Source organism: Thermobia domestica, chromosome 5, assembly GCF_964235325.1.
Source record: "Thermobia domestica chromosome 5, izTheDome1.hap1.1, whole genome shotgun sequence".
NCBI classification, from domain to species: domain Eukaryota; kingdom Metazoa; phylum Arthropoda; class Insecta; order Zygentoma; family Lepismatidae; genus Thermobia; species Thermobia domestica.
In genome coordinates, this window is record NC_137458.1 from 298,867,914 (window position 1) to 298,883,536 (window position 15,623).

Genomic DNA, 15,623 nt, shown 5'->3' on the forward strand with positions numbered 1-15,623 from the left:
GAAATACTGTGGTCACCACACGAGGGGCTCGACCATTCTAAACAATTTTACTGGAACATATATTGGTTCTTTTAGCCAGGATTTCGAAACGGGGATGGGGGTGGGGGAGTGTGACATGAAATTCTGAACGCCCAGGAGCTCGATCAATCTAAACTACTTTACTATCAACATATATTAGTTTGTTAGGACAATAAAATGAGGATATGTTGGTAAGTATTTTAATATCAAACTATGAAGAAATCTCGAGTGAAAGAATAAAAAAAGTATTGAAAAAAATTTTAAAATATTTAAGTTGTTCCTCTGTTCATTCAAATATATCAATTTTCCTTTCATTATGACCTCAACTATTATGAAAAGTACATACTCAATAATGTCTTGTAAAATCTTTTACAATATCTGCGTTCCTTTCTGTGTTGAATCAAATGTTGACAAAACTTCCTTTCCACATTTTTTTTTTTATTATTATTATTATTATTCCGTCAACTACTGTCTGTTCCAAATGACAGGTTAATAAAGGAGCAGTACAAAATGTTTTTTGAAATAACATGTTTAATACTGCAAGGATGCGATGATGAAAAATTATGATAAAAAATGTCCACGCTGTTACACAACGGCACTATGCGTTCGGACGCTTGAAATCTCCCTGACTAGTAGCAGAAATTCTGAGAATTCAGTAACTTTTCTTGAAATTTCAAACTCCCTGACTCTTCCAGGATATCTCGCTCACCTCACCACCATGTATTTCAAATAATACAAACCTCCTCATAAAAAAGAGTAACCAAAAGTTTCCTGTATTTTTTCTATTTTTATCGCTGATCTTCCTTTTCCTCATTTCATTTTGTTTTATCCTTCCTTAATTTTTTTCATTTCTGGTCTCGAAAGGGAAGGGGGGGTCCGGATCCCCAAATTAGCTACGTGCCTGATTGAACGTTATAGCTCCCAGACGAGTATATATACATACATTTGGACGAAAGGACTAACAAACGGAAGGAGATAGAAACATTGTTTTTGGGTGTGTAGGGCCATGAAACGTGTCAATCTGTTGAAATCTAAGATTTGATTTTATTCACGATCACCGTACTTGCTCGATAGTTAAAAAACAAAAAAAGGAAAGAAACTTGAAATTATCAACTACAAAACCTGAAAACAGAAACTTGGTAAAGTTCATACACTGATGTGAAATAGAATATATAACAAAAGTGACTGCCTAATAACTGTCTGGCATGAAAGCATCTCAATTTGTAACAAGCACTGACAATCTAACACCACTCTCAGGAATTATAACTATCTTTCTACTTACAGATTTTTGTCATTCCTGAATATTTTCTATATTTTCGAGCTCTCGACTCTCCCCTGAGCCATGGTCACCGACCCTAAAAACAGGAAGAAGAATAAAAACATCAAGGAATAAAAAGGAAATGGGCTTAGCAAGGAAAAAAAAACTGTGCTGGAAAACACGTTGTCAAGTATGCCGGTGATCTCCAGATCATCTTCAGATTGTATCATTATCATTTGAAATGAAATGAAATGAAATCTTTAAGTTTTACGTCCCACGGTTATGCAGGTTGGGCTAAAGGAGACGGTGATGATGAGAGATTAGTGAAATGGTGGAATGAAGAAAGTGGGAGAAAACGGGAGAACCCCGAGTAAACCCACGAGCACGGTGTTTGTCCACCACAAGGTCCACACGGCGCAAGCTACGATCGAACCAGGGACCCCAAGCACTAGAGGTGAACGCTCTACCACTGAGCTACCGCGCCCCCTTACCATTATCATTTGAGGATCACCGGCGTACTTAACAGCATGTTTTCTAACACCTCTTCCCTTGATAAGTCCGTTCCATTTTATTCCTTCATGTTTTTATTCTTTTTCTTCCTATTTCTAATCTCCGTGACCAAGATTCCCGCGTAGAGTCGAAAGCTCGGAACTACAGAAATCTGTAAGTATAATGATTGTGACAAGTAACCTACTAGTAATGTCAGGATATTTTAACTCTGTTGAACGTAAAACTTACTTGCAAGAAGTGGATTCTTTCTCTTCAGCAACTTCGGACTAGATGATACGGAAGAATTCCCTTTATTGCGACTCATAGATCGAGCAACGAAAGATTTATAACCGCTCTTTTCTGTTTTCGGTGGTTCACTAACACTTACAACAGGAGTGTACTCTTGTACATGAGACGAGTCTGTAGTAGACATGTTATTATCCTTCAGTGATTCACAATTTTCCACCAATATCTTTGGAGGGAAAGCAAAATTCTGCTTGGGGAGTCCCTGTTGTGGTTTCTTCTCAGTCAAAACATTTGGTTTTGTGATGACTGGATCAGCTGAAGCGGGTTTCTCCACTTCATTAACTAACTTAATTGGTTCATTTGTTTGTGGAGTCCTATTTTCAGTTCCTTTTGGATTTTCTATCTTTGGTTGGCTCGTTACTTCATTATGTTGGCTGCTAGCACCAGCTGAAAATAAATAAATGAGATTAATGAAAGAAATATATTTAAAAAAAAAAAATTACATTATTTTTCTTCCACTTTACTTAATGTCTTTCCACAAACTATGTACTAATTAGTAACATCTTACTAGTTTAATTCTTGGAATACTTTCTGCTAATCTAGGACAGTAAAACTTGGCCACTTTGTAATCTTAATGAAGGAAGCGTTAGTGGAAGTTGGAGATTTCAAGATGGGAGGCTGTACCATTACAAGTTGAGGCACACAGATGACACAGTTATGGCTAGAACCTAAGAAGGACTACAGACCGTGGATAGAATAGTTGACACAAAGAAACAACATGGAGTGGGAATCAAGATCGAAAAGTCCAAAGCCACGAGAATACACCGTGGAAACATACTCTAATGGAACTCTCTCATGGCTATACGGTTAACGTGCCTTTGGCGCAGGAGACCCAGGTTCAATTCGCGATGGGAGCTCCTGTGGTTCGGATGCCACGTTAAGTTGCAGATCCACGTCTGATATAGCCTCGAAGATGAACACGACGTTAAATTTCAAATTAACCAATATCCTTACGGATCAGAGCAGAACAGAGAGAGCTTAAACAGGACAATCATTATAAATGAATGAGAAATGTTTTAACAAGAGACTCTTACTACACTAAGGAGATCAGGTCAAGAATTGCCATAGCCAAAGGGGAATTCAACAACTAGCAGGCGTAACATTGAATTAAGGAAGAAAAAAAACGAAAGTTTCAGTTTAACGTACCACGATTATGCCCTTTAGGCTAAGGAAGATGATGGTTAAAAGCAAGTGAATGATGATAGGATTGGCGGAATGAGAACGTGGAAGGACACCTGTTCCCCCCCCCCCCAGAAAACCCACGATCACGATATTGTCCACCACAAAACTTATTTAGCAGGGGATCGAACCAGGAACCCCACGCACCAGATTTAAGCGCTCTACCTCTGAGCCACCGTGCACCCTTGGACAAGGAAGAAGCTGGTCAGTGCTATATATGGAGCATTGGACTGTATGGTTCGGAGATAAGCAAGAGAAGAAATAATTAGAAACCTTCGAAATGTGAAGTTGCAGAAAGATGGAAAACTTAAAGTAGACAGAGATGTTTTAAAACAGGTAGGTGAGGACTCTTTAACCAGCATCTTTCGAAGGAAGGCAACTTTTGATTGGACAAATCTTGCGAAGAAATTCTGTTCTTCATAACACCATAGAAGGAAAGATGCAAGAAGAGAAGAGGACAACTGATGGATAAATTGAAAAATAAAAGAAAATGTTGAGAATCAGAGGAGGAGGCCGACGATTTAGAAACGTGTGAGAAATATTTTGGGACCGAACCTAAGAGATGGACAGTCCTCTCCTACAGGCTCAGGACCTCCAACAGGCAGAATCCTTAATAGTATAATAACCTTAGCCACCGTTAGTTCAACTGATAACTAGCCAATTTACAAAAGTCAATACACTGACAGAAGTGTAATAAATCAACTTATCCTCATTTTTGTGTGTGTACACTTAACGATACATATCATAATCCATAAGACAGTTGCACATTACATTTATGTTAATTATAACTCCTAAAGTCGCTAGACAACTTAACATTATAAACTTTTAAATTTATGCTTTTTATAGACGACAGGTACTCACTTCTAATGCTGAAGGTTCGTGGTTCGACTCCACGACATAGACAATATTATAGCCATTGGTTTTCTCGGAGTTCTTCAGTTTCCTCATATTACTATATTACTATTTTACCAGCTGCCTCTCGAAGAACCCCGACAAAACCCACGGACACAATGTTGTTCACCATAAAGATCCTATAGAGTGGGAACGAACCTGGGATCCCTCCCACCAAAAGAGAGCGCTCTACCACTGAACCACCATGCCCCCACTAGATGTTCTATTATCATTCAATTGCATTTCTTATCCACCCCTTTGTTTCCGGATATAAGAGTGACGACAAAAACTTTTTAATTTCATTTCAGTTCATGCTTGAATCACAAGAGAAAGTTATTACCTTTATTGGAAGATACAGAAGCATGTTCATTACTGCTTCTTAACACAGAATCTTTACTCTCGCACTCCTTCTCCAGGCGGTCGTAGGTTGGGAAACTTTTACTCTTATCAAGTTGTCCTCCATGGCTGGACGATGCTACTTGAATCCTGTTCTCACTTCCATTCATATGATGTTCGTCCGACTCTTCGTTCACGTGCTGCAGTTTCTCCTTGTTTCCATTCTTCTTCTCTTTCTTGCCCTCATGGTCGTCTTTGTCACTGCCTTTGGATGACCACTTCCTTGTCCCGACGTTGATACCTCCTCTGGCCTCTATACTAGCACCACTGCCAAGGCATGTTGTTGGACGTGTTGGAATGTCAAAGCTTGCTGATTTCTCCCGTAGTTGGTAATCTTCACCGTTGGGTGAATCCTTCGACTCTAGAGCACCCACAGGCATCTGTAGACCACGGATCTCCCGTTCTTTCTTGATCTCTCGAAGAAGCTAAAAATAAATAGCAAGCTACATTTACAAGAAAGAAAAACAAAAATAATTATATAAACTAAAATAAATTCATACTGACGTATGCATCCAAATGGTGAAACGGTAAACGTAAATTACAAGTGCAGGAGCCGAGATATGCTAGCATTTAAAATAATAATAATAATACCAGAAGTGATCAGAAAGTAAGGTTAAAAGCCTGTAGTGAAGCGTGTATATACTATTTCATATAACCAATACAGCCAACAGATAGCACATACATTAGGTTATTTTTCGACATAGTCTCCATATCGGTTTAGGCACTTGTCGCATCGTAGAATGAGTTTGAAGATTCCCTGGTAAAATCCTCAGGGTGTCAACTAAAATTCCAAAATGAAATTTCGTGACTTTTTCGTGACCTTTTCTTTACCAAACCATAAAATTTCCTAACATTTTCAAGAGCGAATTTGGGTACGAATTAGGCCAAATTTTCATCTATGCGATAGAAACGTACTTTGCTTGCGATTTGGTAGCGTCTAAGCCGACCATAGACATTTTTGGTGGTGAATTTTGACGTTTTATAGACCAAAACTTTCCAATCTGTACTTACATTGTACAGTTAAAAATTAAAATTCGTGACATTCGTGACCGATAGACACCCTGGTCCTGTTCTTGCGTGTTCAGTTACGTTGTCACGAGACGTTTCACCTCCTCGTCTGAAGCGAAGTGACGGTCTCCTAGGTGCTCCTTCAAGTGCGGGAACAGTAACGTGATCCTCCTTGTCCTGAATCAGCTCCTCCACGCGAACTGTGTTCAAATTTGTTGATGCCGTGCTGGGTTAGCCACTGCACTCCTCGTCGAAGTTTTCTCTACCAGCCACAAAATTTTGACACTATTCTGCAACATGCAGACGAGAGGTTACCGTCTCTCCGTGAACCTCTATCAGCTGCCGGTGAATTTCAGCCACGGTTACATGTTTCTCCCACAGAAATCGAATAACTGAGGCCAGTTCAAGAGATTTCTTCAAGAGACCAGTTTTCAAAACGAGTCGCCATTTATGTTTACCTACAACTAGCACCATAGGTGGTGGGTGGCTGAAACTCTGCACAACTGCCAACTCTATGTATTACCAATTACCGGACACTCATTCCTCTGTAACAGACGAAACTCCAGAAACATCAGCCTTGTAAACTTAGTTTCTGATCCTCCCTCGTAATAATAATAATAATAATAATAATAATAATAATAATAATAATAATAATAATAATAATAATAATAATAGAACGGAAGAGGAAGTGCTTCTCCTACAAATTACCTGTTTCCAAATTCCAGGCACTTCTTAATTACTTACCCTAACAAGTTTACTGAATAAGAAACCATTCCCCTCCTCTTTATATCTAAGTGTGCCGAAACCTTTCGGTGAATTAAAACTAACCGCAGACTGATAAGCACAAACTTTAAAAGTGTTTTCTGCACAATATTTGCACTACATTAAGAGTCTTCATCCCGGCGAAATTAAAATACCGCTAATTTTACAGTAATTATGTGATATATTCAAATAGATAAAAGATAACTGAAATATGGAACAAGAGCGCCCTAGACAATATTATTTTGCGTGAGGTACCGTTATCACAAGTCACCTAGTGGCTTTCCGTTTTCAGCTGTTTAGAAACGCGAAAATAAATGCCGATTTTCAAAATGGCTGGAAATCGAAAGCAGATAAGTGAGTGGTGATAACGGTTTCCCATGTAAAATAATATTGTCTAGGGCGCTCTTGTTCCACATTTCGATTATCTTTTATCTATTTGAAGATATCACATAATTACTGTAAAATTAGCGGTATTTTAATTTCGCCGGGATGAAGACTCTTAAGTGATTTAATATTAAATGCTCTTCAGTATTACAAGTATTTTAATAACAAAGGGTTTAATAGTATATAATTGTTCTCTCTCACAAAAAAGAAAAAAAAAAAAAAAAAAGAGTTTGCTGCAGGGTCTCTGATAGAAAACTTACCTGCTCGAAATCTACAGGTGGTCTTGAAGATGTTGGACTAGCACCAGTAACTGTAGCTCGTCGTTGTACAGTTACTCTTGGCTTTGGTGAATAAATGCGCATACTCGTCGGAGACGCAGCAACATCGTCCTCACCATCAGGAAGAAATGCATCATCATCAGTGTCACTGACAACGTCCAGAGGAACTTCATCTTGAGCCACTTCAACTGGTTCAGTTCTGATAAGAATAAAGCGCTCTGCTAATTATCTGAAGATGCATTATACATTAAATGTGAAATGTGAAAATGTTAAATATTCACTTATACAGTTATATTTTAAAATTCTTTATCAAATAAAAGTGGCCTCATACGAGACTTGGGCTCTTCTGCATTATTTTTGTTCATCCTTTATTATTATTTTGCTTATTTATTCAAAACCTTTTTGACTCTAGTGTTTCGAACATTTTCACGTTGAAAGGTATTACCGAAGCAGCTTTATAAAGGCAAGAGATTTTGGATCAGAAACTCTCCTTATTAGATCAATAAATTCAGATGGAGTTTAACCCTAGAGCAACAGTTAGAAACCTCTCTACAGGAATTTTCTATTATTGTAAATTATAAATTTTATAATTAATATATATAAAATTTATCTATAGATATAAATTTTCATAATTACTTTATTACTACTGAAGTACTACACTAGGACATGTGATTTATCATCAGTTTTAACATGATTGAAGTTCTGAACCATTCCGATGAAGGACACCCGAGATTTTTGCCTGAAATATAGATAAGCATTTGAAGATATTTTCAGTCTTAGAAGAATATATTTCCAGATTAGCACTGCCTTATATGGATTTTTTTTATATATATCTATATACCGAGCGGTTACTACAAAATGACGCACACTGAGTAATACGTCTCGATAATACGTAATAAAAAAAATTCTAATCAACGTGGATTCGTTGCAGTTTCGTTTAGAAATTATGACCTACGAATTATATACTAATGGAACGAGGAAACAACCGTTTTTTTTTTTTTTATATATATATATTTACACACCAAATCCTCTATAAGTGCGAATTCTAATGCAAAGAGTGAAGAAGTGACTCACTTGACTGGGACTCGAATCCAGGACCTCTGGCATACCGTGCCGATTCGTTAACTACTACGCCACCCCGTCCACTTCCAAAAATAGCCACCCACTCTCTCACTCTCGAGGTCGGTGTTCTGATCTCGGAGCACGGGGGTTATACCATAGACCCCTACTATGATTGGACAACAATCCTGTGTCAATATACCGAGGATCTTTATGACGCTTGTTTCCTCCTTTCCTTAGTATATATGAAATCACAACCGTCATAAATGTCCTCGGTATATTGACACAGGATTTTCCAATCACAATAGGGGTCTGTGGTATAACCCACGTGGTCAGAGATGAGAGCATAGACCTCGAGAGTAAAAGAGTAGCTGTTCAGGGAAGCGGACCTGGTAGCATAGTGGTTAACGCATCGGGATTAGGTTAGGTTAGGATTTAGATTTATGGGCTTTCAGCATCTAAAGCCATTTATTTAGCCCTTAACGTTTGAGGGATGACATCCCTCGGCGAGCACACTATCCGAGGAAAGAAAAGGAAGAAAGGAAGCGGCCTGGGACCTATAAGTTAGGTACCACCCCGGCATTTGCCTGGTGTGAATGAGGAAAACCCAGGAAAACCTCATTCAGGGTGGCTGGCCTGAAAAAGCGTTTTACACTTTTTCGACCGAGTGCCCCACCGAGAATCGAACCCGGGACCGCTCGCACCGTAGGCAAGAGCGTTAGCGATTACACTACGCGGGGCCACCTAACGCATCGGCATGGTATGCCGGAGGTCCAGGATTCGAATCCGGTCCAGTAAGTCACTTTTTCACTCTTTGTTAGAATTAGTTTCACCAAGTGTTAAAGGAGCCTTATTTCTGAAACTTGTGCACGTATCTATGTTGATTCAAAAACGGGTAAAAGTACGTTGGATAATACCCACAAAATAGCAGATGGTGTATTTTGTACAAGGAGATTGAGTAGTAACACTACGTTTGTCGTTGAATCGACGTAAATATGCGATTCTTTCAGCTTTATTCAAAAATATAGGAAACAACCTGGTTACTTGAATCAAAACAGCTGTGGACGTAAAAATCATGGTATTTTCCCAAGCATTTTCAAGGAATATTTCGTGATTATGTTTTAATAAACGGTTTGTTTTTTCTTTTGTTGTAGTAATAAAACAGCCATAAAGTGTTTATTTTTAGAATATTCTCGCAAGCCTTTGTATTTGATAGCATCTGTTCCATTTGATTTTTAAGTTTTAACAATATAGCTTTTAGCGTTCAGCATATTGAATGTTTCCTGACGTACATGCAACGTGAGAATACAAAAATTTCATTGAAAATATCATTCACCTTTTAGCTTCGCCAAAGTCGGCTAACTTTTCTGATTATTTACTAACGCTACAGGATATATATTGCATAAATGAATGAATACATACGGTATTGAAAAGTTATAGTAGTTCTTGATGAGTAAAATTTATGGATCGACGTTGAAATAGATAATCACATTTTTGTTTTCGTACATACATTAAAAAAAAAAAAAAAAAACTTTTAAACACAGAATACAGTGAAACTCACAATTTAAAAATTCCGTTTCAATGAGCAGAACTCTCTCTAAGTGAAGAATAGTATTACGTACGGGAAGCAACAAGCAATTATTTGCGAATATATATATATATATATATATATATATATATATATATATATATATATATATATATATAAATAAATAAATAAATAAAATTTACCTTGACGGAGGAAGTTCAAAAGTTGGTAATGTCAAAAGTTCAGGTCTCGGAGACGGAAGATTTCCATGCCATCGGAAGTATGGTGCTCGCTTTTTGCTTGGCAAGCGGTACGGCTTGATGTAAATTTGTCCATAAACGCTGATATGGCGAGGATGTTTCTTTAGTGTGAGAAAAATTTCTGTTGGAGACTCTGTCAACAAATGCATTACTTTTTTACCTTGCCAGCCAACCTGGAAAGAAAATAATTAATGATATGAGGTAACTGTTATAATTTTAACAACAACATACAAAGTAGCTGAATGCTAGAATAGGGCCTCCAATCCTCATTGTGTAATTTCATATGGTAAATCTTGAAAGTGCCACACAAAATGTGAACAATACTTTCCTTAATTTACATCTGCCTCCGATTCTGACTTTGCGCATGTGTCATCAGCCTTCGGTTGGCTATTTCACATTAGCCAACTGAAACTACCGGTGATCACATCATTGTACTTGAATCATATAACCACTGATTAGATGACATGTTACCCACATGCTGAAATGAAATAAGAAGGAAGGGTTGCCTGTGAAATGAGCACTATGGTCTCCTGACTTAAATTCTGTGAACTTTTCCATAATAGCAAATTTGAAAGCTGATATGTACCCTGTGAAAATTCATGATCATCTTCTGGAAAGAATAACCGCTGCAACTCTGAATTCTAACATGTTGAAGTGAATTAAGAGAAACATAATGAAATATTCCAGAAAATGTGTTGAGAATCGTTAAGGACACGTGAAGTGTACTTGGCATTAAGGTACGCCAATTCTTCCTTTAAAAAAAAAAAAAAAAAAAAAAAAAATCTACTGTCATCTATACTATAACCTACAGTGTTGTTTTTGCACTTCTTTTAAAATCCTGCTTTTTGTTTGGGAGTTTCCACACTTTTGGACTGTCCTGTAGCTTTCATGAATGGAAAGGTAGTCGAAGATAATATCAGCTTATCTGCTTCTTCCACTATGAACTGATATACACTCGCCATAAATTGATATTGCAAAGATTATAAGAAAAGGTTTGTCTCAACTGAAGCCAGTGTTTTGTGATTCTATTAACAATCCATGTCATACTAAATTCATACAATTCTATATAGCAGAAATTAATTTGAATAAATCGAACCCAGTACAAGAAACACAATGACAAATGATCAACAAATTTTCGGTTACTTGTATGGACTGCACAAATAACAAGCACTTTAAATAATGAGAAAACTTATACTTTACACGTTAAACTTATTATAATCTTCCTATTTTGTAGTCACTGTTGTCTATATCCAGTGTAACTACTTGAAGTCGAAATCTATTCATCTTACTGTCATCTTATTTAACATGTATCATTTTCTTTAGTCCTGCTTTTACAAGATGTAAAAGTTAAGCACTATAATCGTTCAGTTTTTTCTTCCATCAATCTACTGTTTTCCATTTATTCACATCAATTTCTACCTCTATAGAATTATATGTGATTGTTACCGCATGAAAGGCATTTTTAATCCAATAACAAGCAGTGACAGTATTGAAGCAAGGTGTTTTCAAAAACTTATTGACGCAGCAAAAATAACTTGAGAGTATTAGTTATAAGTTGGTTTAAAGCAGAACGCTATGCAAGAAAATATACTGAGTTCGTTACGGGTTCGCTGCCCAATTCTTCCACGATCTTTTCGAGTTTTCGGACACCATTCGTGGATCTTCGATTGGATCAAAAGTTCAAACTGAAGAAGTAGTAATCATTATCATCATCATCATCATAAAATGAAGAAGAAGAAGAAGAAACAAACTACAACATTACAGAGATTACAACTGAAAATGACTGGCTTAGAACATATACTTGTTATCTTCAAACCAACAAAAGTTACAAATGTGTTCCAGTATTATAAAATAATCTCTCTCTGTCAATACTAATGACAAGACAAACTTTTAATTATAACGATAAAGAAATACTTAATTATTTTGCATTTAATATCACAGTAACATCCTTAAAGTTTAGAGAACACTAATTTTCAAAAATAACGTTTTCTATTTAAAAAAAAAAAAAAAAAAAAATACTTACTACAGTTTGATAATTAACTTGCACTATTCCGTCTCCTTCCTCGATCTTCCCACATTGATGTGCAGGACTTTGGAGTTTTATTTCAGTGATTTGGTGTATACCATGAAACGAAGGCATCAAGTAAAATCCCTGAAAAACAGGAAAACAATACATAGAACAAAATAGCGGAGATTCCGGTTATAGGAAATTTTACAATAGAATACTACAGGCTTTTAGTAACAGAAAAGTAGTATTAATGTTCTACAATTGATATCAATCTTAATTTTAGATATTTTAGTAACAGAAAAAAAATAGTATTAATATTTTACATATTTATGTAACAAAATATATTAACCGAAATTCAAACGCATGATATGAATATAACACTTCATAACATGAACACATTTTCAAGGCGGAAAAAACTGATTTCAACTTGGTCAATTACAATTAAAAGTAAACACGAATAATATATATAGTAGATTCACGAGTACCAGGCCTAGCGTGGCGGAAAGGCAGGCTGGATAAGAAAAAGGCCGGAGTTCTATGAACTCATTCTTTACGAACATTAAGCATACCCCAAGAATAATTTACGAATACAGTACTGTACATACTGTACAGTTATAATCAGGAACAGCGGCAAGCGTACTGTATTGAGGTCCGTTACACACCGATGAAACAATGAACAAGGAGCAGAACGATGCTCTTTTCCTGTCACAACTTGTATCTTCCACACGACACGTAGGAGGATTATAGCAGACCCCCGCTTCCAATGCCTTAGCAATGTTGCCAATGCAACGCTTTGACTTCCTAATTTAATTACGATAAACGAAAACTAGGCCGAATAGTCGCGAGCCGGATACTCGGGAGTCTACTGTACTGGAAAGTTTCGGTGATCTGCCTGTATCGGTATGTCATCAGATTTTCGCACAGCAAGGAGTCACCTCGAGCCCCCACATTTTGTATACAGATAGACTTTTGCCAGATCTAAGCGCATACGAAGCTGTTTTTATTTATTTTCAGCTCAAAGGGGGATTGGAAGCTGTCATAATACATAGTATGTATATATACAGTGAATCATACTTATGTGAGGTAGGTAACCCAACGGGTTTTACTGTGTTCAACGTTGAATACCCGTCAGATCTTAGAATTGTTTTGTATTAACCTTATTCTTCTTGAACCATATTGTCAGTGAGGTAGGCAACCCACCCGTTTCTCCTATGTTCCTGGTTGCATACCAGTCAGATCTGATTTCTTTTGCCTCAACCTTATTCTTCTTGAATCATAATGTCAGGAGGTAGGAAACTCAACTATTTTTCTTTTGTCGAAGGTTCATATACCTGTCAGATCTTTAAACTCTTTTTCATGAACTTATTCTTCTAATACGAACAACGGAAATGTCAGTCGATAGGGGCAACACCGAAGCCGTTTTTCGTCCTTATATATTTCACACATTTCTTTACTTTCAAAAATTTTGTATAAACATTAGTCTTCCCGTCCGAAGAACAGGTACTTCTACTACTAAATAAATGGATGTCTACATACTTGTTTCTTTAACGAAAACAACATATTATGCGACTTAACCCACTGGAACATACGTTTTCTAAAATTGAGAATGCGTTTAGGCAGTTTTTAAAAAGTTATTTTAGAGAAAAACTGGCACTCTGGATATTAAAAGGATGTTCAGAAAGTAATGCCTCCAAGCTCACTACTTGGTCAAAACACTCCTCACTGCCAAGCTCACTGCATACATTCTGAACTGTTTATCATTAATGAACTTGTGTTTAAACTATAGAATGCCACTTGTTTCACTTTTCTATCTCTTCTTGTTGTAAAGTAATGGAGCAATCTATGGCATCCATGGTGACGTCCGGTTGAAACAGCGGGCTGTCATTGAATTTCTGGCTGCGGAAGGTTGTGCGCTCAAGAACATTCATCGCCAGCGACGTTTCGTGGATACATTATTACGACCCGGAAACGAAGCGTCAGTCGATGAAGTACTGCCACACGTTCTTTCTTTCGCCAAAAAACTCAAAGTTGTCCCATCTACTGGCAAAGGGTTGCTGACATTCTGCCTCATCCTGCCTACATTCTGGATTTTTCGCTCTGCGACTTTTGACTCTTCCCCAAACAAGGTTACCTAAGGGGTCAACGCTACAGTTGTGACGCGAAAGTTGAAGCAGCAATTCGGCAATAGTGTAGCCAGCAGTCACCACAATTCTTCGCCGATTGTATGAAAAACCTTGTTTCGCATTGACTCAAATGTGTTGCCCGTAATGGGGACTATGACGTCACCATTTGTAGCTAACATTGCAAGCTTCCCACTGATGCCTGTATCGGCGCTATCTGTCAAATACAAATAAAGATATCACCTTGGAGGCATTACTATCTGAATCATCCTCGTATATTTAATAATCATTTAAGACTAATACGAGTCCCTCACAGTCATTCCATCTACTAATGAACAATTGAAGCACATAGTGATGAACAATTCGACATACTAACATTTGAAAATGAAATTAAATCTTTGAGTTTTACGTCCCACGATTATGCCGGTTAGGCTAAAGGAGACGGTGATGATGAGTGATGAATGAAATGGTGGAATGAAGAAAGTGGGAGGAAACGGGAGAACTCCGAGAAAACCCACGCACACGGTGTTTGTCCACCACAAAGTTCACTTGGCGGGGGCTGGGATCGAACCCGGGACCCCAAGCACCAGAGGTGAACGCTCTACCACTGAGCCACCGCGGCCCCCATACTAACATTTGAGTTAATAGGATGGAAACGGCACGGAGGGATGTGAAACGAAACATTTCCTTAAACCTGCATTTTGCCCTTTTATAAACATACGAAACATTTCCTTAAATCTGCATTTTGCCCTTTTATAAACATACGAAAATTTTCCGTAAGCCTGTCTTAATGGGTTAACTTGGCAAAAAAATATGAACCCCTAAACCTGAATTGTATTTATATGACTTGGATTCTTCGTGCAAAATAGGGTCAAATTATTGGAGAAAAGAGGAGGGAAATAACTAGAATGTGCTTAACAAACTGAAATTTCAATTGTAATACCCTGTACAATTAAATACCTGAATAACTTACCAAATCATCCCCTGCCTTCTTCTTAATGGTAGCAAGATCCAACGACGCAGGTTGTAAAATAAGGGGATCATCAACATCCTGAATAATTCCATCAGCCAGTTCAGCTAATTCTCTGCTATTGTTTCTTATTTCCTCCACCGGCCTCTCGGCGAATCGGTCCCTCTGGGCACACGTCGCCAATTCTAAACTAAGCTTCAATAGCTTCGATTTCCTCTCCTGGTATTCAACATGGTCCGCGAATGGAGGTCTATCGAAAGTAATTAATACATCATTACATTTCAATTATCTACGCTATCGATTGACAAGGCAATAATAGATAATTTGCAATATTTATAATTAAACAATTCCTAACTCTTAAAACTGTGATGTTAATTATATTTTTTTATGCTTCAAATGATAGGTTACCCTGATCTCTCCATAATAAACACACCAGTATTGAATTCAGATTTGAGAAAATTCCCCTTTATGGCTTCCTGTAAAAAATGAAATTAATAAATTTTATATATACATATATAAACATAATTGTGCAAAAGGCAATTTAAATATCTAGGGAGCAACAACTCAATGTCAGTAATAAATAAATAAATAACAAAATTAACGAGAAAAGAATGGAACTGGCATGCATTCGATTAGACTATTTAAAATAATAATAATAAGGCTTAATCGAGGCAAACTAATTAACGTTCCTTTCATTGTTGTGGAAGAA

The 15,623-nt window shown here is 37.2% G+C and overlaps 1 protein-coding gene across 5 annotated transcripts in view; it reads right to left on the minus strand.

The window, feature by feature from the left end:
* Window positions 1-15,623, minus strand: part of cnk (connector enhancer of ksr) — a 111,876-nt gene that overhangs the window by 69,117 nt on the left and 27,136 nt on the right. For all 5 annotated transcript variants that reach the window (XM_081760343.1, XM_081760347.1, XM_081760346.1 and 2 more), the window contains exons 4-9: window positions 14,918-15,164; window positions 11,840-11,968; window positions 9,760-9,989; window positions 6,952-7,168; window positions 4,482-4,962; window positions 2,015-2,458 (exon numbers count right to left, since the gene is read on the minus strand). In XM_081760343.1, coding sequence (XP_081616469.1) covers window positions 2,015-2,458; window positions 4,482-4,962; window positions 6,952-7,168; window positions 9,760-9,989; window positions 11,840-11,968; window positions 14,918-15,164 — 1,748 coding nt within the window. The remainder of the gene's footprint in view (window positions 1-2,014; window positions 2,459-4,481; window positions 4,963-6,951; window positions 7,169-9,759; window positions 9,990-11,839; window positions 11,969-14,917; window positions 15,165-15,623) is intronic.